General features: G+C 43.0%; 2 protein-coding genes across 6 annotated transcripts in view; both read left to right on the top strand.

Moving 5' to 3' along the window:
* Positions 1 to 13,002, top strand: part of LOC308471352 (phospholipid-transporting ATPase VB-like) — a 153,775-nt gene extending 140,773 nt beyond the window's left edge. For 2 of the 5 annotated variants that reach the window (XM_080995324.1, XM_080995323.1), the window contains 3 exons: positions 6,939 to 7,050; positions 10,513 to 10,808; positions 12,591 to 13,002. In XM_080995324.1, the coding sequence (XP_080851450.1) occupies positions 10,531 to 10,808; positions 12,591 to 12,789 (477 nt within the window). In that variant the 5' untranslated portion in view covers positions 6,939 to 7,050; positions 10,513 to 10,530 and the 3' untranslated portion in view covers positions 12,790 to 13,002. Of the gene's footprint in view, positions 1 to 6,938; positions 7,051 to 7,587; positions 7,613 to 8,648; positions 8,777 to 10,512; positions 10,809 to 12,590 lie in introns of those variants that run through there. The other 3 variants (XM_080995326.1, XR_013982894.1, XM_080995325.1) reach the window with 3 other exon arrangements.
* Positions 13,003 to 16,460: 3,458 nt separating this feature from the next.
* The window catches only part of ATP10B (ATPase phospholipid transporting 10B (putative)), a 55,582-nt gene continuing 46,814 nt past the window's right edge, over positions 16,461 to 25,228 (top strand). The window contains exon 1 of the mRNA XM_080995212.1: positions 16,461 to 17,087. Coding sequence (XP_080851338.1) covers positions 16,621 to 17,087 — 467 coding nt within the window. The 5' untranslated portion in view covers positions 16,461 to 16,620. The remainder of the gene's footprint in view (positions 17,088 to 25,228) is intronic.

Here is a 25,228-nt window from a genome sequence, read left to right as displayed (position 1 = left end):
ACCTATCCTTGACTTTCTTTACTGTAGTTATGAGTAAGATCACTGATGCCTGAACCCACAACAGATGAGGCGAACCCAGGCACATACTGGGACTAAGGTCAGTTTGAGGCCATCATGCACCCATGACTAGTTGTACACCTCAGCTGCAGCCCTCTCTGGTCACCCCATGTCTCCACAATTAGAGGTTACGATGAGTTCAAACTGAGTCCTGTTTAGAAGAATGAATTATTAACTTTATGATACTTGGAACAAGGATCCCACTGGTGTTCAAGAAACTGGTAAGACAGGGCAGCTATAAAATCTTGGTGCCCGGATGTTGCTAGTGAAACACCCCCTTCAGTCCAGCTCCTAGTCTTGTGCTCTACTTCTGACCCCTTGTCTGGATAGTTCCCCTCCTCCTTCAACAACCCTGCCTTTGATCTTCTCATTGCTGTGCTGGACAGCTCCCAGGCCTCACTGGCAAGACAGAAAATCTCAGGTTGCTTCCAGACAACCTGCTTTTGAGCATTCATCATGATTTGTTTGCACAATTCTGTGGACAGATCTGCAACACTAGTTGTTTGGAGGTCTTTAAGCAGAGGCTTGACAACCATATGTCAGGAGTGCTCTGATGGTGTTTCCTGCTTGGCAGGGGGTTGGACTCGATGGCCCTTGTGGTCTCTTCCAACTCTATGATTCTATGATTCTATGATTCTATTCTATGTTTACTGAACATCTATGCTGATTTCTTTGCAGGGAGGCTACACAATGTTGCATCAAGCAGTTGTTATCTCACATTTCCCAGTACATTTTCCCCATCATTTTCCTTACTGCAAAATGTCCAAGAGCGGTTGAAGTGATGGTGTTGCACAAATTTAATTGTGCAAACTGAATTTGCTGGAATATGATTCAATCTCACACACAAAATAGCAACAGTCGAGAAGCACCCTCAGTCAAGCAGCTCTGTGTTGGCAGGAATGAAACATCTGTCTTGGAAAAACCATCTAGGTTAGTGGCCTACAGCATATGTCACATCACAGCATTTTTATCATTTCTTCTCTTGGGTGCTTCTTTTTCATACTCAGTTATGAAACTCAGAAACAGACTGGATGATAATGGCAAGATGTGTTCCCAATATTCAGTCCCAGCTGCTGGCCTATAAGCTATGATGTGAACTAATTACAATCTTCAAAGGAAGCTCCATGTGCAGTGCATTGCAGTAGTCGAACCTGGAGGTTAGCAGGACCTGGATGACTGTAGTCTGGTTAACCATATTAATTGCTCCTTCCAGTTATTTATGAGGGTTAATCTACCCAACCATTTTTTGAAAAGCACCTTTTTGAAATGTCTGCAGTGATAGCCCTAGATCAGATCCCATAGAGTCATACACACCAGTCTGTTGATATATATGCTGTGTCTCTTGCTTGAGGTTTGGGCAAGGTTTTTTGGGGGGGGGGGAATGTGAAAAGTAAAATAAAAAGCACACCCCTCATCTTTTGAAGGAGACAGAGATAAGGAGGGAAATGCAAGGGACATAGCAGGCCCTACCTATAGAGAATAGTCTTGATATCCCATGTGAAAAGCTTTTGCAATCCTTTGTAAAGTACATTATTTCGTTATTTAATGGGAGTAAGTGCCATTAAACACTTCTGAATAATCATGGACAGGGTTGCTCTGCATTTTATGGAAAGTTACAGTGAATTAAAAATAGAAATTCATACACTCTTCAAACTAGGACAGCCTTACAACACCATAACAAAATGCACATAGTTGGATTCTTGAAGCATGTAAAAACAGAATGGAGGCCCATAGAATGAGTAGTGCATATGGTCCAACTAGATTGGCAGAATGACTATTGCACGATTTATTTAAATTCCGGCATCTGTGACCAAATATCCATATTGACTTTTATTCCAGTTACATGTAAAGCTTGTAGGCATGGATAAAAGGGGGCATAATTTGTATGTTGGGAAGGTTCTCTGTTGTCTAAGATGTCCTTTTTGGTATGGTTTGCTATGGTTTTTGGATGCATAGCACCATCTTCCGTTATGTTACACATTGAAACAAGGAACACCCTGTAGCATCCCCTGCAGCGAACTTTGAAGTTCAGTGGTTTACAAACGTGGAAATGCTTACCACAGCAAAAGCAGAAATATACAGAGGTGACTTTGGATTGGTATGAATTATTCTCACAACCTTATGGCCATGTTTTCTTTAGTCCTGCTGTATCTGTCTGCAGTGATGGAACTAGTTATTTAAACTGAGGCAAAATGGCCCCAAACAATGCTGTTTGCAGGCTGCAAGCCACCAACTTCTGTTATTTGTGGCAATTCTTTGGGGGCATTCTTGTGGTGGGGAAGTAGCAATATCTTGAGTAAGTTTCTTCACAACCCCAACCATGGTGCTTTAATAAAAAACAAACAAACCATTGGCCAGATGTCCCCAACTTTTCAGAGCCATGGATACAGCTGGAATTTTCAAAAGTGCCATGAGCACTACCACAAAATGGCTGCCATGGGAGACACCCCCAGTCACAATTTCTTGGGAGTATCCCCTGCTTGCTTACACTCTGTGTATGTATGTTTCTTGAACGTTAAAAGGAAGGGAGGCAAGCCAGAAGGAAGAAAAACACACAGGGCTGGGAAAACAAATACTAACTCCCCAGGAAGAGTGGGAAAAGCCACCACCCCCAAGAGGAGGGGGGGAAACATTGGAGAAGGATGATGAACATAAACAGAAGAGAGTGGGGAACTTACCGATCCACCCCTTGAGGGCAGGGGAAAACATATAAAGAAACCCAGAGAGAAGAGTAGGAAACAAAGCAAGCAAAGGCTTCACAGGGGCTGGGGGAGGCTTTCATATGAGTACTTCATTGGGGACATCAACCCTAGGCCTTCTCTCTTCACCTGCCCACATGTTATAGGCCCAATCTGCACTATGTATTTAAAACAGTATCATAGCACTTGAAACAGAATCAGACCAGAATCCTGGGAACTGCAGTTTGTTAAGGATGCTGAGAGTTGTTTGTTTGTTGTTGTTGTTGTTTAGTCGTGTCCGACTCTTCATGACCCCATGGACCAGAGCACGCCAGGCACTCCTGTCTTCCACTGCCTCCCGCAGTTTGGTCAGACTCATGTTTGTAGCTTCGAGAACACTGTCCAACCATCTCGTCCTCTGTCGTCCCCTTCTCCTTGTGCCCTCCATCTTTCCCAACATCAGGGTCTTTTCCAGGGAGTCTACTCTTCTCATGAGGTGGCCAAAGTATTGGAGCCTCAGCTTCACGATCTGTCCTTCCAGTGAGCACTCAGGGCTAATTTCCTTAAGAATGGATGTGTTTGATCTTCTTGCAGTCCATGGGACTCTCAAGAGTCTCCTCCAGCACCATAATTCAAAAGCATCAATTCTTCGGGGATCAGCCTTCTTTATGGTCCAGCTTTCACTTCCATACATCACTACTGGGAAAACCATAGCTTTTACTATACGGACCTTTGTTGGCAAGGTGGTGTCTCTACTTTTTAAGATTCCCCTCACAGAGCTACAATTCTCAAAGTTCCCTGGAAAGAGGGATTGATTGTTAAGGCACTCTGGCACCTTCCGTGCCAGCAAGACTGAACTACTAAATGTGCTTTACTGTGTTAGGATACAAGTATAAAGTGAATAAAAGACACTTCTCCACTTGACACGCTGCTCTCATGAGCATCTCACCAAGCCAATATCTGACAATTTCTATCAGTACATTATATGACCATGGGAGGCCCATTTGCATCTTCTTCTAAGGTGTGTGCAGCTGGCCCATCCTTGTTATGCTATTGACAGTTCGCCCTGCTCTGTTGTGATTACTGCAACAGTAACAATGGAAGTGGCATGAATTTTCATTTTTGTCTTCATTTATCTGTATGAATTAAATGTATTACACAGTCTTGGAAAACCCACCTTGCATTTCTATCTAGGTGTGTGCCCAATTGACCCAACCTAGTTCTGCTGATAACTTGCCCTGCTTTGTTGTAATTTATGTGCTGTGGTCTAAACTACTGAGCCTAGGGCTTGCCAATCAGAAGGTCGGCGATTCGAATCCCCACAACGGGGTGAGCTCCCATTGTTCAGTCCCAGCTCCTGCCAACCTAGCAGTTCGAAAGCACGTCAAAGTGCAAGTAGATAAATAGATACTGCTCCGGTGGGAAGGTAAATGGTGTTTCCATGCGCTGCTCTGGTTCGGCAGAAGCTGCTTAGTCATGCTGGCCACATGACCCAGAAGCTGTCTGCAGACAAACGCCGGCTCCCTCGGCGTATAGAGCAAGATGAGCGCCGCAACCCCAGAGTCCTCCGTGACTGGACCAAACGGCCAGGGGTACCTTTACCTTTAACTGTGAAAATGGGCATGGGTTTTCATAATCATCCATTTATTCCTGTGCCACTTTCTCCCCAGATTGTGCCCAAAGCAGCTTATAACATGCCAAACCTAAAACCACACACACACACACACACACACACACACACCTGGCAATAGTACTTTAAATCGAAGCCTAGGGAAAATATGCAAGTTTGTTGTGCAGTGATGTACTGTGAGAAATGGGGAGAGGAATGTGTCCTGTTTCTGACCTGAAAACAAGACTTGGGTGAATTTCAAGCCTTGGAGCCTTGGGGAAACTGTTTATGGATGTTTAGAATAAATAAAATCCCTCCTAGATCAGGATCTGTTTGCACCACAGCCTCACTGCCACAGTTTCTAAAGCTACCCCTGAGGGTACATTTTCTTTATGTCTGTCGTCAAATAAAACTAGGGAAGTTATGTATTTAGAAACAAAGCTGGGGAGTCATTAATAAGGCTCTAGGTTACAAGGAACTCTTTATGGTTCTTTCTCTATTTGGATTGATGGGGACATTGCTTGAGAGCCATTTTTCTTCCGCATCAATTTCCTTCCCTTGGTGTGAATGATTGTTTGTCTGCTGACAGCTGGCAGTGTGATCAGCACACAAACTGTTCATAAATGTAACTGCTTTCAAGAGAGCTATTTGTACAGGCAGGAAAGCTTGACGTCTAATAGAAGAAACTAGTAGGCAGGGTATTTAGATTGTAAAATAAATCCGTAGCTGGTTAGAGATTGGCTGTAGCTTAGAATGGCTCACTCCCCTATTGGAAGCAGAAACTATGTGTGTTGTTTTGGCTTGCTTTGTTGGTGAGGAGCTTCTTCCTTGATACATTGGTAGTCTGTGCACCATCTCCCACTTCAGGTGCCAGATGTATTTTTGCTAATTATTCAGTAACCCAGGTAAGCTGTAACCCGTGATATTCCATGATAGTCATACTTGGAGTGGACCCACTGAAATTTATGGGCATTAATTTTAGTGGATCTATTTTGAGTATGCTTAACACTGAATATCAACATAGGAAAGCAAAACTCCAAATTCTGTTTCCAGCAATCCATTTTCTGTGCATGCACACATGTGTGCGCACACACACAAAGTGAAATGCCATGGCTCACAATAATTATACAAATTGAGCCTAACATGCACCCTTTTGTTTTCTTTAGCTGCTAGTGGGAAAGAGAAAGGGGCTGTATGGAGCCATAAAATATTTTCTTCAGAGCCACAAGCTGGATATAGACAAGCTACAGGCCTGTATAAGTGTTTGCAAGCAATATTCCCTGTTGAGTATGAATAGAATCCTAACACCTAAAAATGGCCCATTTAATAGGTTACTACAATAATCCCCAATTGAGCATTGTGTATGTTGGGCAGGCTATAATGAATAGGTGTGCGAGTTTCAGTCATGTGACAACAAGTGCAGCAAAAGTCATAAATGAATCACAATTGGTGAAGCACACCTTTGACTGCTGGAGAAGATGGGACATTTTAAAACTCTTCATTTGAGAAGTACGTTCTTACCGAGCCATGTTTGTTGAGGTGGTTTATCTCAGCCAAATATCATATAAAGGCAGTTTTGCACTTTATATGGTGTATGCTCAAGCTTTTAAAGTGTGCTCCTAAAATGTAAAAACATTTCCTTCCAAGGACATGTATCATAGTGGCAGGCAGTAGCACTTGGCAGGGTGGCTCTTCTTTTCTTACCTCCCATGGTGAAGGGGGTGCTCTGACTGGAGAGTTACCTCAGCTTTGTGACAGGGGAGAGAAAGGTTAAGCCTCTCTTCCTCATGTGCTGTGTTCCCAGTGAAAATTGCCGCTACATCCTTAGTATTATGGCAGTTGGTTTAAGTTTTTCTATTGTGCTTGTAAGTCTCTTTGAGTGAATTGCCATAATAATGATAACAATCAGGGCTTTTCTTCTAGAAAAAGAACGGTGCAGTCAAACCTTGGTTCCCATACACTTCCATTATCGTACATTTCGGCTCCCAAACGCCCAAAACCCAGAAGTAAATGTTCCGGTTTTTGAACGTTTTTCGGAAGCCGAACATCCGATGCGGCTTCCACTTGAGTGCAGGAAGCTCTTTCAACTAATCAGAAGCTGCGCCTCGGTTGTTGAACATTTTGGAAGCTGAACGGGCTTCCGGAACAGATTATGTTCGACAACCGAGGTTTGACTGTACCTTGCATACCCCCAGAAAAAAGCACTGAGAATAATAACATTAAAGGGATCAAACACTTCCTGAGACACATTTAACATAACGTACAGTTAGACCCCTAGCTGTATCAGAAACACCAGTAATAGTTCACCAATGGTTTTGCAAATCCCAGTTTATATTTTACACACGGCAGACACAGGCAACTTAACAGCCTGGAAATCATACCTGTTACAATGTGCCACCCACTTCTCCACTCTAGTCGGATTATTTCCACCCCGTCTTATAACGCACATTTCATTATAATTTGTGACCTAAATTAAAGCAGTTACTCTAACAGAGGCTTTTCCAGGGCCTTGGACCATTAATATTTCCTCAAGCCTCTGAAAATGCCTTGCATAACACATTTTGATCTCAATTGTCTCCTTTGCATCACTTTAGCTGGAAGCTTTGTGATGATACCTACTTGTGAAAGGTCTTTTCCGACTGAACACTTTGGGATGCAAGTAATTTTGTCAGGATGAAAATTCACTGAAAACAATTTCAGAACAAGGTGAGTTAAGACTGTAATAACATTATCTAATTGAAAATCCCTTTAAGGCCTTTGAGACCATATTATAATAACCTGGCTGATTAATTTATAGGCAGCAGAGATTTGGAACATAGAGCACAGCTGGACACTGGCCAGTCTGATGTAGTCAAAATCAGCTAATGAGAGAGTTTCAGTCTGGTAACTGAGATACTTAATGAAAGTGGGATGTGAAAATGGAAATTAATTATTTATTGTAGTTAAAAGGACAATTTTTGAAGTTAGTATACCTATGGTAGGCAACTTAGTGTGACACTTTACAAATCAAACAACCCAGAAGAGGAACTTTAGAAAACTAAAATTCATTAACACTTTAAACCAGCACTTTAAAAAAAAAAAGTAAGTTTTAAAACTATTTTAAACTGTGTTCTAAATTACTGTCCTGGGACCTTAGGATGAAGGGCAGGTAATAAAACATCATCATCAACAACAACAACAACAACAACAACAACAGTATAACAAACGTTTTTCTTTTTCTTTTTCCTTGTGGTCTCCTTTTAGGTATATATAACATCCAACAAGCAGGTACTTCTTGAATCCTCTGAAGAGTTATTGTTCAGCTCTTGCTTTGCTTGTTTACTATCTAAATAAAATTGTAGAGAATGTGTATGAACGCTGGCTAATTATTTCATTGAAATTTGAATCCAGTGCCAAGGTTAACACCCTCGTCTTACAAAACCCATTGCGAGTACTCCTGAGTACAGGTAGAGCCGGATTTCATCAGAGAAGCAGACTGGTATTTGGTCTTCAAAACTTGTCGACCATATAGCCCTTGTTTCCTTTGTCTTTGGGGCTCTTCCACAGCTCCATTGGCCCAGCCGCTTTTCCCTGGGGGAACTGGCAGTTTACCACTGAACAGATCAAACAGCAATCGGGTTTTCTGTGGATTGCCGTTTGTTCCAATTTAGTGACAAAGAGCGTGCTTTTCAGGGGAAAGCTGTGCGGCAAATGCAATACTACTCGGACTCATGACTAGAAAGCATTGGACAAGCAGAAAAGACCCCTACTTTCTAGCCATGGAAGAAGCGAAAGTATGGATGAATCATGGCTGGATTTAGGTTTGATGAAGCCCTAAGCTACTGAAGGTAATGGGGCCCTTTATATGTCCTTTGTCAACAACAAATTGGCAGGGGGTTGGACTCGATGGCCCTTGTGGTCTCTTCCAACTCTATGATTCTATGATTTTTCTATGAACAACAAATTGTCACTGTTTTTTGTGTTGAATATACGCCATATGGTAATTTATGGACCTAATAGGTATCTAAAGCCATTTGCACATAACAAAATATATATTTTATCAAAGTAATTGTTGAACTGAAATACAATTAAGAAGAAGTATATTGAGGGGTCAAAAGAGTGGGGCCCTAGGCTATAGCTTGTTTAGCTTATATGTAAATCCAGCTCTGGGATGAACCCTACGTCAGAGCTACCTCCAAAGTTGCAGGGACTTTTAATGAAGACACCAGGGCCTGGAGGCAGAAGTGAGAACAAATGGGAAGAATAGAAATGTCATTAATAGGTCAAACCAAGAACCCATCTAATCCAGAACTCTTATTTTCAACAGTGACCATTCACAAACAGGGATAGTTTGTTGTTTAGTCGTGTCCGACTCTTCATGAACCCATGGACCAGAGCACGCCAGGCACTCGTGTCTTCCACTGCCTCCCGCAGTTTGGTCAAACTCATGCTGGTAGCTTCAAGAACACTATCCACATCTCGTCCTCTGTCGTCCCCTTCTCCTTCTGCCCTCCATCTTTCCCAACATCAGGGTCTTTTCCAGGGAGTCTTCTCTTCTCATGAGGTGGCCAAAGTATTGGAGCCTCAGCTTCACGAGGGATAGTTGGTGCCTCTAAATTATAAGGGCCAATCCACCCTTTTACCTCCTTACCAATTAATTTCTCCTTTAATTACATTTGCTCCAGAGGTTCATTCCTCCCCCTGGGAAAAAAAAGCATAAATTCTGTCGAACTCTCAGCTACTTAATTGCCATCTCTGATTTTTTCCCAACAAGAGAGACAAGTCCCAGGTTTTCGTGATCATTTCAGCTTCCTCTCACTCCCCTTCTTTCAGTTTTATTTATTTAACTAGAAATATTTATTAAACACTTAATAAAAATTCTAATTTGTGTACAGAAAATAATATAATGTAATCATCAGTAAGACAGATAAAATCAACAAAAAATTTAAGACAAGCATAAATAACTATGACTATGACTGGGGAGGCTTGCTGAAGTAAAAAAGGAAGTCTTTAGCAAGATTCTAAAAGAATGCTTGGATGTGCATCCTGATATTTTCATTGCTTTTATTGATCTTTCTCAAGACAGCAGGCTGCCTGTGCTTTGTGCAGCCTGACTGCGGACCTCAAACTGCTCATAGGGAGAGCATGAAGGTGATGGCTATCCTCTCTGACTCAGTTTCCCACTTCCAATACTACCTCCCCAAACATGAATGTTCCATTGGGTTATAATGAGTAGTATCCACTCCTGGCAATAACATAATAGCAGGAAGCAATGAAACAGCACTAAGTCTTCAGAATTGGTGGTACTGGTGATCTCAGCCCCTTTCATTTCCACATTCAGCGTAGCAGTTTTTTAAGGAGGAGACTACAATTTCTCAGGGGAGAAAAACATAACCTCCGCCACCACTTTGTGACTAAGGGGGCAGTGTGTTGGGAGGCTCAGACACTTCACAGGGACCAGAGGAAGACCTCGAGCACACCACGGCCCCCATGGGCACCAGGTTGGCAACCTCTGGCTTACATGGTGTAGAGGTTAAAGGACATGCCTTTGCTTGCAGTTCCAATGATTTTTTGGCGCATAAATCATTTTGTAAGTGACTTCAGTGCTTAAACTGAAGTAGATTTTTAAATTATTATTTTAGAATTAGACCATTGCTGGATTCTAGAATTACTTGCTGCTTTGTGCTGTCTTCTAGGTTTTTTCCCCTCCACAAGTTGTGATCACTTCCAGCGCTGAGGAAGCATGCAGTTTATTAGACTTTGATCTAATAAACAACTATATGCATATTTCATTCCACAGCATGCCAGATATCCTTTCCCCTGGTTTTCATATTGTAACATTTCGACATCTGCTGTGACTCAGTTCACTGTATGTTGGCATCACCTTCCCACTCTGTTTGTATGAAATGATCTCTGTATGGATATTGCAAAAACCCCTGTATGCATTTTAACAAGAAAACTGTGATTTATTCCAAACAGTTAAACAGTTTGTTCTTTCTCTTCTCAAAGTATTTTTATTGTGCTTGTTAGCCTATGCAATTTGTTCTGGAAACACAATATTTGAAATTCAGGCAGCCAGTACATTAACTTGAGATGTTCATTTGCTGCCCTTAAGCTTCACTAGCAAGAAATGCATTTGCTCCCATACTGGAATTGGTTTTCAGCCCTTGTTATGTGTTTTTCTTTCAGGCAATTCCATAGGTGAAAATGGCTCTGTCAGTAGACTCTGCTTGGTATCGCTGGCAGTCTCGGTGGTCTGTAGAAGAGGTCTCCCAGACTCAGTTGGAATCAGCACCTCTGTTGTCAGCTGACAAAGAGAGGCAGAAATACGCCTTAGACAAATGGAGAGTTGTATTTCCTAGTAATGAGAGATTTCAGAAAGAATCAGAGAAAGTCTGCCGTGTTTATTCTGGAAATGGGATACGGACCACCAAGTACACTTTGCTGACTTTTATACCTCAAAATCTCTTCGAGCAGTTTCACAGGTATTTCCATACACACCACAACTATATAGATAAAAAGGTTTTGCATATATTTTCAGGATGGAAAGGCATTCAGAAGAAATGCTAGAACGGTAAAGCAAAGCAAAAAGTGTTAGATGGGGTAGTTTGAGTTAAAAAGTCTAACCTACAGTAGTTAAATCTGAAAACTCAATCAGTGTAGTGTACTGTAGAATTTAACAGAAAAATTCCAATTTTCATAGGGTGCAGCCAGGTTAGCTTGGAAAAAAATACACAAAATATACCATATTCGATACGGCCAAACACCTACAACATTAAAAACAATAGAGTCCCATGGCAACCTAAATGTATTGTGGCAAAGACTACAGTCCACTATGTCAAATGTTTAATACCAATCAGTTACAACAACAGCAAAAACTATACTCATCCATAATTTAACCCTGAATGAAGATCCTTGTCTGGCATATATTACAGAGATATGGTTGGATGAAGCAGGAGTTCTGTTCCTATCACAGCTATGGACAGTTAGTTTCCTAATACACCACTAATGGAGAATTTGCAAGTGGAGGTCTAGTCACATGGATAAATAGAAATTTGGTTTCTGTCATCATGTTCCCCTAGTATATGAATATATAGTATATAAAAATGTGGTGACAGACCACATATGTAGCATGTGTGTTGTGGGTTTTGGGATCTAGGAATGGGTTGGGATTTCTACTTAGTACACTGCATGGCAAATTCCATAAATGAGCTTATTGAGGTGACATAGAATTAGTGTTGAGATCTTTCTGATAGGGTAAAACCCCATATTTCATGGCTGCCATGATAACCAAGAGACTAACCCAATACATTAAAGTGAAGGGTCCCCTGACTGTTAGTTCCAGTCACCAACGACTCTGGGGTTGCGGCGCTCATCTCGCTTTAGTGGCCGAGGGCATATAGATTTCAGGTCATGTGGCCAGCATGACTAAGCCGCTTCTGGCGAACCAGAGCAGCGCACGGAAATGCTGTTTACCTTCCTGCCAGAGTGGTACCTATTTATCTACTTGCACTGTGTGCTTTCGAACTGCTAGGTTGGCAGGAGCAGGGACCGAGCAACGGGAGCTCACCCCGTCAAACATCTGACCTTCTGATCGGCAAGCTCTGTGGTTTAACCCACAGCACCACCTGCATCCCCACCCAATACTATACTAGCCCAGATATACTTCAGATCATGGTCTCAACTTGATTTTCTATTTCGACTGAACAAGGAGTAGCCTCGTATGGGGAGATTAAGTATCTCCTTTGTCCTTGGCAGACCATTCTTTAGTGAAGCCCTGCAGCTTGCAGCCCTTGAGAGGGTGAGCATCTCAAGAAGCTAATTGATCCAAGTAGTGCAGGGGTCAGCAAACTTTTTCAGCAGGGGGCTGGTCCACTATCCCTCAGACCTTGTGGGGGGCTGGATGATTTGGGGGGGTGAACCAATTCCTTTGCCCCACAAATAACCCAGAGATGCATTTTAAATAAAAGCACACATTCTACTCATGTAAAAACACCAGGCAGGCCCCACAAATTACTCAGAGATGCATTTTAAATAAAAGGACACATTCTACTCATGTAAAAACATGCTGCTTCCCAGACCATCTGTGGGCCGGATTTAGAAGGCAATTGGGCCAGATCCGTCCCCCGGGCCTTAGTTTGCCTACCCATGAATTAGTGTTTCAGACTTTTCCTGTTGTTGTTAACTACTCAAAAAGAACCAAATTAGGAAGTGGAAATCAAGTGTAAAATTATCAACCTCTTTTAATAGGATACAAATTTTTTTAGGCTGGCCAATGTCTATTTCCTGTTCTTGGTGATCATCAACTGGTTCCCACAGCTAGAAGTCTTCCACAGGGAGATCACAATGCTACCTTTGATTGCTGTGCTTTTAGTTATCGCAATTAAAGATGCTGCTGAAGATTTTAAGAGATACAGGTTTGATCAGCAAATCAATTCTTCCAAGACTAAAGCATACAATAGGTAAGCCTTCTTCTGCTTCATTAACTAATACTCCAGATCTCCATTCCAGTGCTCCGTTCCAGCCTTTTCAGTACTGGCTCCGACCTGGTGGAACACTCTGTCACAAGAGACTAGGGCCCTGCAGGACTTGACATCTTTCCGCAGGGCCTGCAAGACAGAGCTGTTCCATCTGGCCCTTGGTTTGGACTCAGTCTGACCCTTATGTTTTCCCTCCCCTTACGGTTTTGATTCATGGGCTACTTTTAAAATGAGGCTGCATTTTAAATTGCATTTTAACCTGTATTTTAAATTGGTGGGGGTTTTTCCTATTATGATTTTACTGTAATTTTACTGGTGTTAGCTGCCCTGAGCCCGGCTATGGCCGGGGAGGGCAGGGTATAAATAAAATTTATATTATTATTATTATTATTATTATTATTATTATTACTACTACTACAATTAAATAACCAGCAATCATATTCTGTAGTAGGTGATTTCTGCTTTAAAATTCATGTTGAAATCCTCTTCTGGCTCTAGATGGCATCTTAAATACTTATTTTGGCAAACATATTAGAAAACCATTCTAGTGTTATGCTGGGATTACTTGAATTCCTGCCAGACTGCAATGACCAGTCTGCATGCTTCTGCAGGAGACACTTCTATCTCTACGGAGTTGTGTGTTTTTGTTGCTGTTGACAAAAGGGATATGTACCGTATTTTTCGCACCATTGGACGCACTTTTTTACTCTTAAAAAGTAAGGGGAAATGTCTGTGCGTCCTACGGAGCGAATGTGTGGTCCCTGGAGCCAAATTGCCGGAGTGCGGCACACTCTTGGACTGGTCTTTGGTAGTGGTGGTGGAGCCGCGCTCCCCTGCCGGCAGCCTCGGCTTCCCCCTGCAGCCCCAGGAAGCTTTGGAGCAAGGGGAGGGCTGTGCGCCCATGCCCCGCACTCCTGGGCTGCTGAATGGGGGCGGGGGGGAGAGCCGCGCTCCCCTGCCGGCAGCCTCGGCTTCCCTCTGCAGCCCCGGGAAGCTTTGGAGCAACGGGAAGGCTGTGCGCCCATGCCCCACACTCCTAGGCTGCTGAATGGGGGTGGGGGGTGCTGCTCTGCCAGCAGCCTGCCCTTCCCCTCAAGGTTTGGAGCAGCTGGCAGGCTGTTCACTGAGATAGGGGAGGAGGAGGATGGAGAGAAGGGGGACCAAGAAGCTGGGTGAAGGGAGATGAGGTACCATAGGTTGCCGTGAGTGGAGAGTCATGGTAGAGGGTAAAGGAGAGGGAGCAGTGAAGGGGAGAAATTGTAGACATCACCTGAGGAGTTTGGGTGAAAGGGATGGAGAGGAGGAGGCTGGAAAAGGGGACTGTTCTGCTTGGGGGGGGAGAAAAAAGTGGGGAAAAGGAAAGCCTCCCAAGCCTGCCGCTGAAAAGCTCTGCTTGGCTGTTTCTTGACTGTAATTCAAGTAAAGGGAATGTTTGCAAGCAGCTGGCAGGCTGTTCGCTGAGAGAGGGGAGAAAGAGGATTGAGAGGAAAAAATGTGGCATTAGCAATGCTTTGGATGGATACGAAGATGGTATTTTACATGAAGATAGCGAAGAAAGTGATGTCAGTGACTGTGAGCAACTGAGCTTCATAAATTCTGACTTTAGCAGTGATGAGTTCTTGGGGTTCACAGAAGACTAGAAGAGTACTCAAACCTTAAAGTCTCTCTTCGTTTGTTAATGATAGTGATGATGGTTCTTAATGCCATTGTTGACTGCTGTTCACTTTACATGGCTGTAATGTGATTCTGATATACCGGTTGTTTATTAAATACAGTAGTTTATACATTTGATTCAGAATATTTTTTCCTTGTTTTCCTCCTCTAAAAACTAGATGCGCCCTATGGTCGGGTGAGTCCAATGGAGCGAAAAATACGGTAACTTCCAACACTCCTAGTGCCCACCAAGAATGCTCTTGTGCTCCTGCTTGCAGGAAGAATCTGCTTGGCCACTGTGAGAACAGGATGCTGGACTAGATGAACCATCATTCTGATCCAACAGGCTCTTCTTATGTTCTTATGGCCATATAAAGCACTTAGGCACCAGGGAGGAATTCTATTTCCTAGGGTCTCTGGTGCCTGTAACATCATTAAAGCATTCCAACAAGTAGCACTTTGCATTTTAATGAGACACTACCTAATTTGCACTTTGTGAACCAAAATGCAAACAGAAATGCTGCTATCCTTCAAAATTAATACTTTTCTGAATTTTGTGATGACGTTATTCAGACAAAGAATGGGTGGTAGTCAACTATGTTTTACTCAGAATAAACCCACTGAAATTAATGGACCTAACGTAACCTTTCTCATTAATTTCAATGGATCTAATTTAAGTAAAGCTTTACTGAATACCACACATTGTACATCTGTTAGAAGAAAATCTGCATAAAAGCATACATATTAGTGAAAGTAGCGTGCGCACACAAAAATGCTTTTTATTACAGGCAATGGCTTGCAATACTGTATCTTAGGCAAAACTGCATATGGAAATCTGTTTATTGGGAGAAAATTGCAATGAAAGGCTGGTGAATTTTCATCAGGATCTCTTTTAAAAACCACCAATTGCTATGGAAATGTGGAAAACTGAATTTAAGATTGGAAAAAATGAGAAACTTAACTGAGACCAGTTTCGTGCATCCCTACTCACGATGTGGGGTTAGAAGACTTTCAGGAGGGTATTTGGATTTTGCTGCATTCCCAAATATGTAATTGAGACTTGGGCTCAGAATTAACTAAGCTACTATATTTTGTTTTAAATGGATTTTCTTATCCCAATTCAAATCAAGCCACGTAATATTTGCTTGTCACTAGATCTGTATATGTTTTTACAACTGCCAATGGGCATTGAGGAAGTGGAAACCTCTTTGTGGGGACTCCTTAAGAAGTTTTGTGCTTTGAACTGGAACAGTCCTGTAACTGGAAGTGTACCTCACATCAATAGCTAAAGAAGGAGACATCAAGCTGCACTGTTCTATGCCTTGGGGAGGGGGAATCTTTTACAAGTGCTATAGTGCTTTGGCCCCTGGCCTCCTAACACCACACCACAGAAAGTTATTCACAAAATAAAGATGCAACCTGTTTTCAGCAGCTCTGTATTCAACTCCTCTTTCTCCTTTCCACTTCCTGGTCCAGGCCCAACTAGACTATTTCATTTTTGGCTACAAGAAGGAAGCAGAATGCAAAGGAATAACACTTCCAGAGGCTGGGAATCCTTATGGTGACAAGAAATACAATGTATTAAGAAAAGTAAACACAAATATGCAAATGTTCTTTTTTGTGCAAATAATGCAGGCTGTAGAATTCATCTTTGGTCTGTGTGTAGTTTAGTTTTGTTGCATAGAATTTCTTTGTGCAGAAATTTGATTGATTTTGAGCCCTGTATGCATGTGCACGCACACACATACATGGCATTTAATATATATTAAACCTGTGATATTAAGAATATGTCCCAAATATTCAAATAAGAGACAAATAGGCTGAAACATTGTCTGCTGTTCACAGTGAGATTCAGGAAGTTTCTATACAAGTGTATATCTGAGGAACAAAGTCCTCATTCATCACTACAAAGAGCAAGCACTAGGACCCAGGATCACTCACTTGGATGACTGGAAAACCGGTTTATAGGAGGATGATACCTGTGTGCATTTGTGACGTAGGTGTTCCAGCAGGTGTTGACTAAAAGCAAGTGAAAGCAATCGCTTTAGTTAAACTCAGACCGGCACTTTGCCGTACAGCGAATCTACTTAAAGACTGAAGCTTAAATTTTCAGAAACCTGCGCAAGAAAGTGTGGCTTTTAAGGGGCAGGAAGATGTCAAGGAAATGTGCCCTATAAAATTCCTGAGGGACATCTTTCGGTTCAGAAGACCATGCTGCCAGAATGCTGCTTCTGATTCTGAGAATGAGGAGCCCGAAGAGAGAAGGACAAGGAGAAAAAAGAAAGAAGAAGCAAAAAGAGTCGTCGTTTCTAACTTGCCCTTTGAAGACACGTGGAAAGAAAACCCAAACAGACATTATGTGGGCAACAGGATCAAGACCACAAGATACACCCTTCTGTCCTTCATCCCTAAAAACCTGTATGAACAATTTCATCGATTTGCTAATTTATATTTTGTGGGCATTGCAGTACTCAATTTTGTGCCAGTGGTCAATGCATTTGAACCTGGGGTATCTGTGATCCCAGTCTGTGTTATCATGGCCATCACAGCTATCAAAGATGCTTGGGAGGACTTTCGGAGATTCAAACTGGACAGAGAGATCAATAGCATGGGCTGTCTGGTATACAAAAGGTAAATAAGTCATTGGATTCAATTTGGGGAATGCCTCAGAAACATGCATTGAAATATTAGATTAAAAGGTGTATTTGTCTTTTTGTTTAAGTGACTATTTCCGGGTCCTTATTGTGGGTGGATTCTGTAACATAATAATAGTGTGTTGGTGATGTGTTTATTCTGCTTTATTAGTTTGACAATGCTTTCCGAATAATATAGCAAAAGTGGGACAAAAAGAATGCCCAGAATGTTTGTGGTATGAAAAGTTATGGAATTTCAGCAGGAAGTTACAGGGTGTGTACACTAATTGGAAATGAAGCAGTATGACCCAATACTTTTGCTGGTACAAACATTACAGTGGTACCTCAGGTTAAGTACTTAATTCGTTCCAGAGGTCCATACTTAACCTGAAACTGTTCTTAACCTGAAGCACCACTTTAGCTAATGGGGCCTCCTGCTGCTGCCGCGCCACCAGAGCATGATTTCTGTTCTCATCCTGAAGCAAAGTTCTTAACCTGAAGCACTATTTCTGGGTTAGCGGAGTCTGTAACCTGAAGCGTCTGTAACCTGAAGCATATGTAACCCGAGGTACCACTGTATTGAAATTGGGACCACTCCAATAGCATGATCCGCATAACTTACCATGAATGCACAATAAAAACTATATCTGGAGGGGACTGAAATGTCCCCCTGCACACTCAGACTTTTGCCAGAGAATTGTTGGCTAAAAATTGACCTGTGATTCAGAAACACAAACAACATTTCTAGTTTCAAAATAACTTGGAAGGAAAGTGTTCTTCTTAAGTATTTCTAGTGTTAGTAAAAGCAGTGCATTCAGTGAAAGGGGGCAAATTCAGAGACTGTCTAACAACAACGTGTTTCCTGGTTTCTGTCCATGATTGCTTTGCAAAATTCTAGTAATCTCATCTCTTATTTTAGGTAAAAGGGGAGAATTGTTGTTTTCATAAGGTGCTACAACCTTACATCTCAACCTTTTGAAAAATAATATTGTTAATTGTGTAGGACGTATTGGAAAAATCTGAGTTGTTGAAATTGTTGTCAACCACATCAGAGCAGGGATTTTTTGTAGTTCATTTCCTGGTTTCTTGGTCTATTCATTACTTTTATTGTACTATTCCAAAGATAACATGAGCAGAAACAGTAGCCCAGAGCAGGCATTATAGCTAAGCCATGCTTAGGCCAGGAAGGCCTTATGCTCAAATGTATGCTTCTCTACCTCCCCTTATGTGCTCCAGTTTTCTTCCTTACTTCCTGGTGCTTTATAACCATAGCAAGGGCAGTATCCAACCAATGCATTCTGTCATTGCAATGATTTCTGCATTGTAACTTCCTTCCTTCTCCTTTCCTGCTCCAGGGATTTAGGGTACACACAATGGGAGGAGAGAGGGGAAAGTTCCATTGTACGAGTAGAAATCCTTGCAATGACGGAATGTGTTGCCTACCCTTAAATTGGATACAATCCTTTTTCAATACATCCAAACAGGGCAAATGAGATTTAATGCCCAAAATAATTTGCCTCCATACAGAACTGGAAAGGACTCTCCTCCCTGCAAGAGAGGGGAGTGGTTGTGGGCGGGAGCCCGGACTCCGCCCTGGCAGGGGCCTTAGCCCCTGCCCCTCCTTACCTGGCCGGCCGGCGCCCACGCCCACCGGGGGCAGCCAACCAGGTGCCTCCGAGGGGCGTGTTCAGCAGCTTAATGCTGCGGCGCCGGCTTCTCCTCCCCCTCAGTCCTCGTCGACCCGCAGCGAGTCACCCACCCTCCACTCCCTTTTAGCTCAGGGTCTAGGTTTTTGGCCTTGCTATGGACCTTAGGTTGGTCGCCCCGGTTGTCTGGGGGGCCTGGTAGGAATTTTTCCATTTGGCATTCGGCTTTTTGGTTTTTTCGCCTACCTCGTAGCAATCGTCACAACTTTTGTGGTATTGGTGGGTAGGTTAGGCATTGGATTCATGTGTTGTGATGTGTTAAGGGCTAGGTGTGGCCATCGCCTATGCTATCTACCGTGGGTTATTCCGTTAAAGGAATCCGGCGGTCGTGTATTCCGTCCGATGCCTGCTTGGCGGGAGGCCATGGCACGACCCTCGGTGACATCAGGGGGTGAGCCTATAGTTGGATGAGCATCAACAGGCTCCACCTACTGTTGAATAAACCCACCACCTATAGTCATCCAATGCCTAAGCCAATACCTTTTCACTGCTGTAATCAATAAAGTTGTGGCCTTTTTCTTGCCCATTAACCTTATACCACGTGTCCATGTGTATTTATTTCACTTAGCGGGGCCGGGGCCCTCGATCCACAACCACACTGTTAATTGGGTTTCCCATTCTGGCTTGAAAGTGAACAATGGTTTACACTCAGTAACCTAATTTGCCAACTTCAGACCAAATAACAAACCATGCTTATTGCAAATCAAGAAGTAAGTGAGAGAAGAAGTGTCTCTTTTATGCCGGAGATCTACATTATCCATCACCACATTAGAACTCCATCAGAAATATGAAAACAGAACTGTCTTCCAATTTCTGAAAGAAATTCTGTTCTCTCGCATCTTCAAGTTACTAAAAGATTAAGGAAGATTGCATCTCAAATTTGTCCCACCTACAAGGGTAGTACAACTAGATTGGCTCAAAACAAGCATGAATGATCTCAAGCTATTTGCCCTGCAAGAATTTTCTGCTGTGTATCCAGTGTCTGCTTGTGGCACAGTGTGGTCAGGATTAAGTGGGAAGATCTGTCTTTAGAATTGGTCAGTCTGATATCTTGTGAACGGTAGGAGGCAATGCTCCCTATCAAACATGAGGGCAAAAAGAAAAAGATAAAATTAAACACTTTCCATGTGCATTAGAAATTTCAGCATAGTTTCTATGGTAAGGTATGAAACTTAAGAGGCTGTGTGATTTGATGGGCTGTGTGATTCTTAATGACTGAGGAGTGTCATTCACCTCTGGAAAACTACACTGAAGCATCTATTGCACATGTCTGGATTGATTGCCTTCCCATTACCTCTTTAAAAAAAAAAAAAATTTCTAGGCCTACTTGCCTTACAATAGAAGAGGACTATAGTCTTCTATAGGGCTGTGCACTATAGAGAGCCAGTGTGGTGTAGTGGTTAAGAGCGGTAGTCTCGTAATCTGGGGAACCGGGTTCGAGTCTCCACTCCTCCACATGCAGCTGCTGGGTGACCTTGGGCCAGTCACACTTCTTTGAAGTCTCTCAGCCCCACTCACCTCACAGAGTGTTTGTTGTGGGGGAGGAAGGGAAAGGAGAATGTTAGCCGCTTTGAGACTCCTTAAAGGGAGTGAAAGGCGGGATATCAAATCCAAACTCTTCTTCTTCTTCTGTGCACTGGGTTCAGGCAAGGACTAATGCCTGGGCAGAATCGAGGTGATTCTAGGCAGTCTGGGTGTTGCTCAGGTTGGGTTGAGACACCCAGAGAAATGCAATGTTCCATCTTGTCCCCCTTGCTACTTAACATCTGTCTGAAGCTGCTGGGAGCTGCCATCATGAGATTTGGAGTAAAGAGACATCAGTATGCAGGTGACCCCCAGCTCTCTCTCTCTGTTCCATTGGAATTGGGAAATGTGGTTGAACTTTTAGACCGGTGCTCAGAGGCAGTGAAAAGAGAGAAGTGTTGTGCACCCCAAATTGTCATGTTCAGGAGGTGGGGAGATGGCCTGTTCTGGATGGGGTAGCAGTTCCCTGGAAGGAAAAAGATGCAGCTTGAATTCAACACTGTTACAGGAGACTCAGATTGCTTCGGGGGCTAGAAGTTATTTTCTCCCCCACCTCTGGCCGGTTCACCATCTATAGTCCCATTTGAACAGAAATGACTTAACCACTGGACTCCATACTCTAGTAACTTCCACATTGGGTTGTTGCAGTGTCCACTATGTGGTGCTACCCTTCTTCACTATACAGTTTTCAGTGAATGGTGAAGACACACCTTTTTATTCCGGATGTTCACACCTAAGATGTACATTTAGGACCCACTTGATTTTTGTGATTGTAAACTGCTGTTAAACCATTTTTTAATATTGTATTTTAAATTGTGGCAATCCACCTTGGGAACTCAGAGTGAAGCACAGCTAAATAACAAAAACACCATTTTGGAGGCAGAAACTCAGTCCCTTTAAAGTTAACCCAGACACATGGGAGCCATTTCCCCATTACTGTGGTTAGGGTAACATTTGAATAACTCATCCTGGGTGGAAAAGGGCCAATAGTGTGCTTCTTCTACCCTAAATGAATTGATAGCTTCCCTCTCCTAGCACTGCACACAAATCTTATGTTTGAGACTTTGTTTTTGGCCCCTGCTGTGCATGTGGTTGGGCCATGGAGAGCAATTCCACTCAGCTAGGGTAGCATTTAAGGGGCCTGATAGCCATACAAAGGAAATGGGGGCTTATTGTGTGGTATATCAGCCTCAGCAATTTCAGTACATAAGAGGCGATTGGGCTTCTATGTAACTAGTTAACACGCCTTCCTTCTATAACCCCTCTTCCTTTCATTCCCAATTTCTTTATTTGTATTCTGCTCAATAATTTTCTACTGACTCCCCCGATTTTTCAGACATAGCATTTCCCTCTTCTCTTCTAAACTCTTGTTCCTTTCAACCATTTCTTGCAAGGGGAAAATAAAGGTCTGGATCTTTCCCTTTGCAGAAATCACACCGCTTATTTTATAGCATAAATTGGTTTGCATTTTATTTGTTCTTCCTTATATCTATATTCCTTTTGTTTGTATAACAAAGAAGGCTAAGAATCATATTCTGACCTTTGATCACCGAATGCCAAAGTGGCACTGGTGCTTGAAAAAGAAAGAAGGAACAGGGGAGGGCAACTTCCGTGTTTGAGCCTGACGGCACTTAGTGACCTTGCAGCTTCGGTAGGTCACTGTAGGATGCTTTTCTGCAAGACAGCCTCTCCTTGAAGGCCCTAGAGTATCAGAAGCCCACTCCACAGCAACTTGGGCCACGGCTTTCAGTGTGGCTGCCCCCGTTTTTGTGGGACAGCGCTCCTGTTGAGATGCAACAGGTGCTCACTGTTTTTAATTTCTGGAAATAATTAAAGGCATCTTTGGCTCAACAGGCTTTTTCTAGCTGGAGGACAGGGAGGGAGGGAGTAGGTCTCTGCCTTGGTTGTTTATATGTGTAGGGTGGGATTTAGCATCACACTATGACAAACACTTCGAATGTACAAGCATTTTAACTTGCCATGTGAAATGATACCGCCTCTCTTCCTCCCACACACTGTTCCAGGGATTCTCCCGCCCCACCCAAACCAATTTCAGGGTGTGCATGGGGGAAGGACAGGGAAGAAGGTCCCATTGCACAAGCAGCTGTCTTTCTACAGGGTTTCTGCTGATGAGGCTCTCTGGTGAATCATAGAATCATAGAGTTGGAAGGGCCCCTGTGGATTATTTAGTCCCACCAATGCTTTTTAAATCTATCTTGATTTTTATGTTGCCTTAAAACCTATTTTAGTTGTTTTTATTGCATTGTTATAAATGCCTTGAGACTTCAGTGAAAGTTGATTCATAGATTAATATTAATAAGAGAACAGGAGTATATCAGAAAGGCCTCTTTTGTCTTTCATCAACTAACACAGCTCTACAAAATCCTCCCTCCCCCAGAAAAAATAATAATATTGAGACTTTGTCCTGAAGAAAGCTATTTGCCTTCCCAGCTGAACAGTATCCTGGGATTATCGTTTAAGCAATAGTCATTTTTATGTGGTACAGTTTTCCTGGTTTTCTTGAAAAACAGCTACTTCAGGGCTATGCCCCTGTACCACTTTTCAAACTAACTTAATATAAATTGCAAATTGAATGGTATCAATATATACTGAGGCAGTTTTATGAATGCACACTGTGTATCTTATGGGGCATATTTGTAATGCTGTGCGTTGTACCAATTTGCAGCTGTAGCCTGAGGATAAGTTGCTGCAAGTTGTCTGGACTTGCTTTTAAAATCTCTCAATGCTTTAGGTTTTCTCTCTCTCTCTCTCTCTCTCTCTCTCTCTCTCTCTTTCTGTGTGTGTGTGTGTGTGTGTGTGTATCTGTGATCATAGATAGAAATGAGTGCTTTCTGTGCAGCACACTGACTTGGGTGAAGAATTGAACTTTCATTGGGTTATGTTTTTTGTTTCCAGCAGTGAGGTGGGTTAGGCTGACATGATGTGTTAACCTGAAGCCAATATGTGCAGTCAGTGGAAGCAGTGTGTGACTATGTGCATGAGAGAAACAGAAATGAATGTGTACTTGAAGCTCATTTGGTGGTCTAGAGCAAGTCAATAGAACGCTTCTAGGCTGTGTTAAACTACTGTATAGGAAACTACACAAATGTGGTTAATTTCTGACTACAAACAAGGATATTAAGCAAGTTTCTGATCCATGTTTTTTATCCTGGGGTAGCATGAGTTAGATTCTGGCTCAGGATTCCCCAAGGACATACTCTACGGGGAGCTGGCTTCCAGCACCAGGCCAGTTGGCAAACCAACTCTGTGTTACAAAGATGTCTGCAAACATGACATGAAAGTTGGCAACATCATGTGGGAATCCCTTGCAGACAACCACAGTGCCTGGAGTCAGGCAGTCAAGTCATGTATCCATAGCAGTGTCCAGAGGAGGAATGACTGCTGGGAGGAGTGAAGAGAGAAGAAATGCCATGGTGCATCTGCAGCAACACACCCGGATGCCTTCATCTGCCCCAGATGCAACAAAACATGTCTCGCCTGCATCGGTCTCTACAGCCACAGCAGGCACTGCAACCTTCCAACAGCTTGTCATCACCCACAAAGGTGCATTCCTCCATTGACTCCCAAGACGGATGCCAGCACCCATTCACAGAAAGTCAATTTACCCAGCTCCATATTTGCATGCCTTTTAATCCCTTGGGAGGGCATGAGGCTCCCTCACAGCACCACCAAATGGTGGCTTCTGCATCACAGAATGAAACAGCTGTGAGTCACCAAAGCCTCCACTCCTAAACCATTCCCAACAGATGCCCATCCATTCTGGAAACATCTCATGAAGTTTCACCCTGTCAGCCTAGCTCTATTCAGACATTATGTTGGAGGCACAAGGCTCCAACAGCCCATCTGTTCCTGACTTCGCTGCATTAATGGCAAGATCTGAAGGGGCCTTGAAAGCACATTCACTTGAAACTGCTGACTAGCCTTGGTGAGCTCTGGAAAGCTCTGTGATCAGGGTTCTTGAACGCACGGAGGAACCCTGTAAGCCAGTTCGTTGGTGGAGGGGCAGAGACAGAACACACAGGCCCTTGCATCTGGCATGCTCTTGGACAAATGAACGGCTCGTCTGTTTCATTGCAGAGCTGCTCCGACGGGATTTATTCTAATGTTTAACCTCAAGCATTGGCTTGTCAGCAGGAAGCATCTCCAGCATGGTGAGCTATTTTGGCTCACGCTCCAAGCTTGTAGCTAGTTTTTACAGCACTGCCACTCCAAGTGTGAGGCGAGTCGTCACAGGGCACTAGGAGTTGCTTTGGAGAAGAGTGTCTCGCTCTCCTGATCTCTTGATCATCTTCACTGGTCTGAGCGACTTGCACAGCATGGCTCTCATTGAGCAATGGCTAACCAGAGCTGAGTCCTAAAGGGAGCAGGTACTTCACATAATGATAATAACAGACATGCTGTGACATTCAAATGACTCCAGGCGATGAATTAATTTAGCTGTTTTCATTTATCAGCAAGAGAGCCTCGTACTTTTTCTTTCCCTGGCAGAAAAGCAGGTGGAAATAATGTGCTGTTCCCCAGACAGAGGCAGCAGGTGCCTCTTTCATCAAGAACTATGACACACCCTCTGCTTCTATTGCTATGCCTAAAGTGGGTCAGAGAAAATCCTCCCTCCCCACAACCAACTCCCGACAGACAATGTTTAAACATGCTTCTGTATAAGATATTCCCCTCCCTATTTTCATGATTAAAATACTTTTGAAAACCTCATTTTGAACGTCTGACATTGCTCTCAGCACAGCAGGAAAGAACCGTACTGGCACAACAGCACAGCGTAGGAGTTGTGCATTGGTGCTGGCAGACGGTGTATGGAGTCCAGATCTCAAGGCAGCCTACTTGGCCCTGCAGTTTCCACCCATTGTGTTTCTTACCCACCTGGAATAAGGTG

This window comes from Podarcis pityusensis (genome assembly GCF_964106645.2).
Source record: "Podarcis pityusensis genome assembly, chromosome: 2".
In the NCBI taxonomy this organism is placed as follows: domain Eukaryota; kingdom Metazoa; phylum Chordata; class Lepidosauria; order Squamata; family Lacertidae; genus Podarcis; species Podarcis pityusensis.
This window is presented reverse-complemented; position numbering and strand designations above follow the sequence as displayed.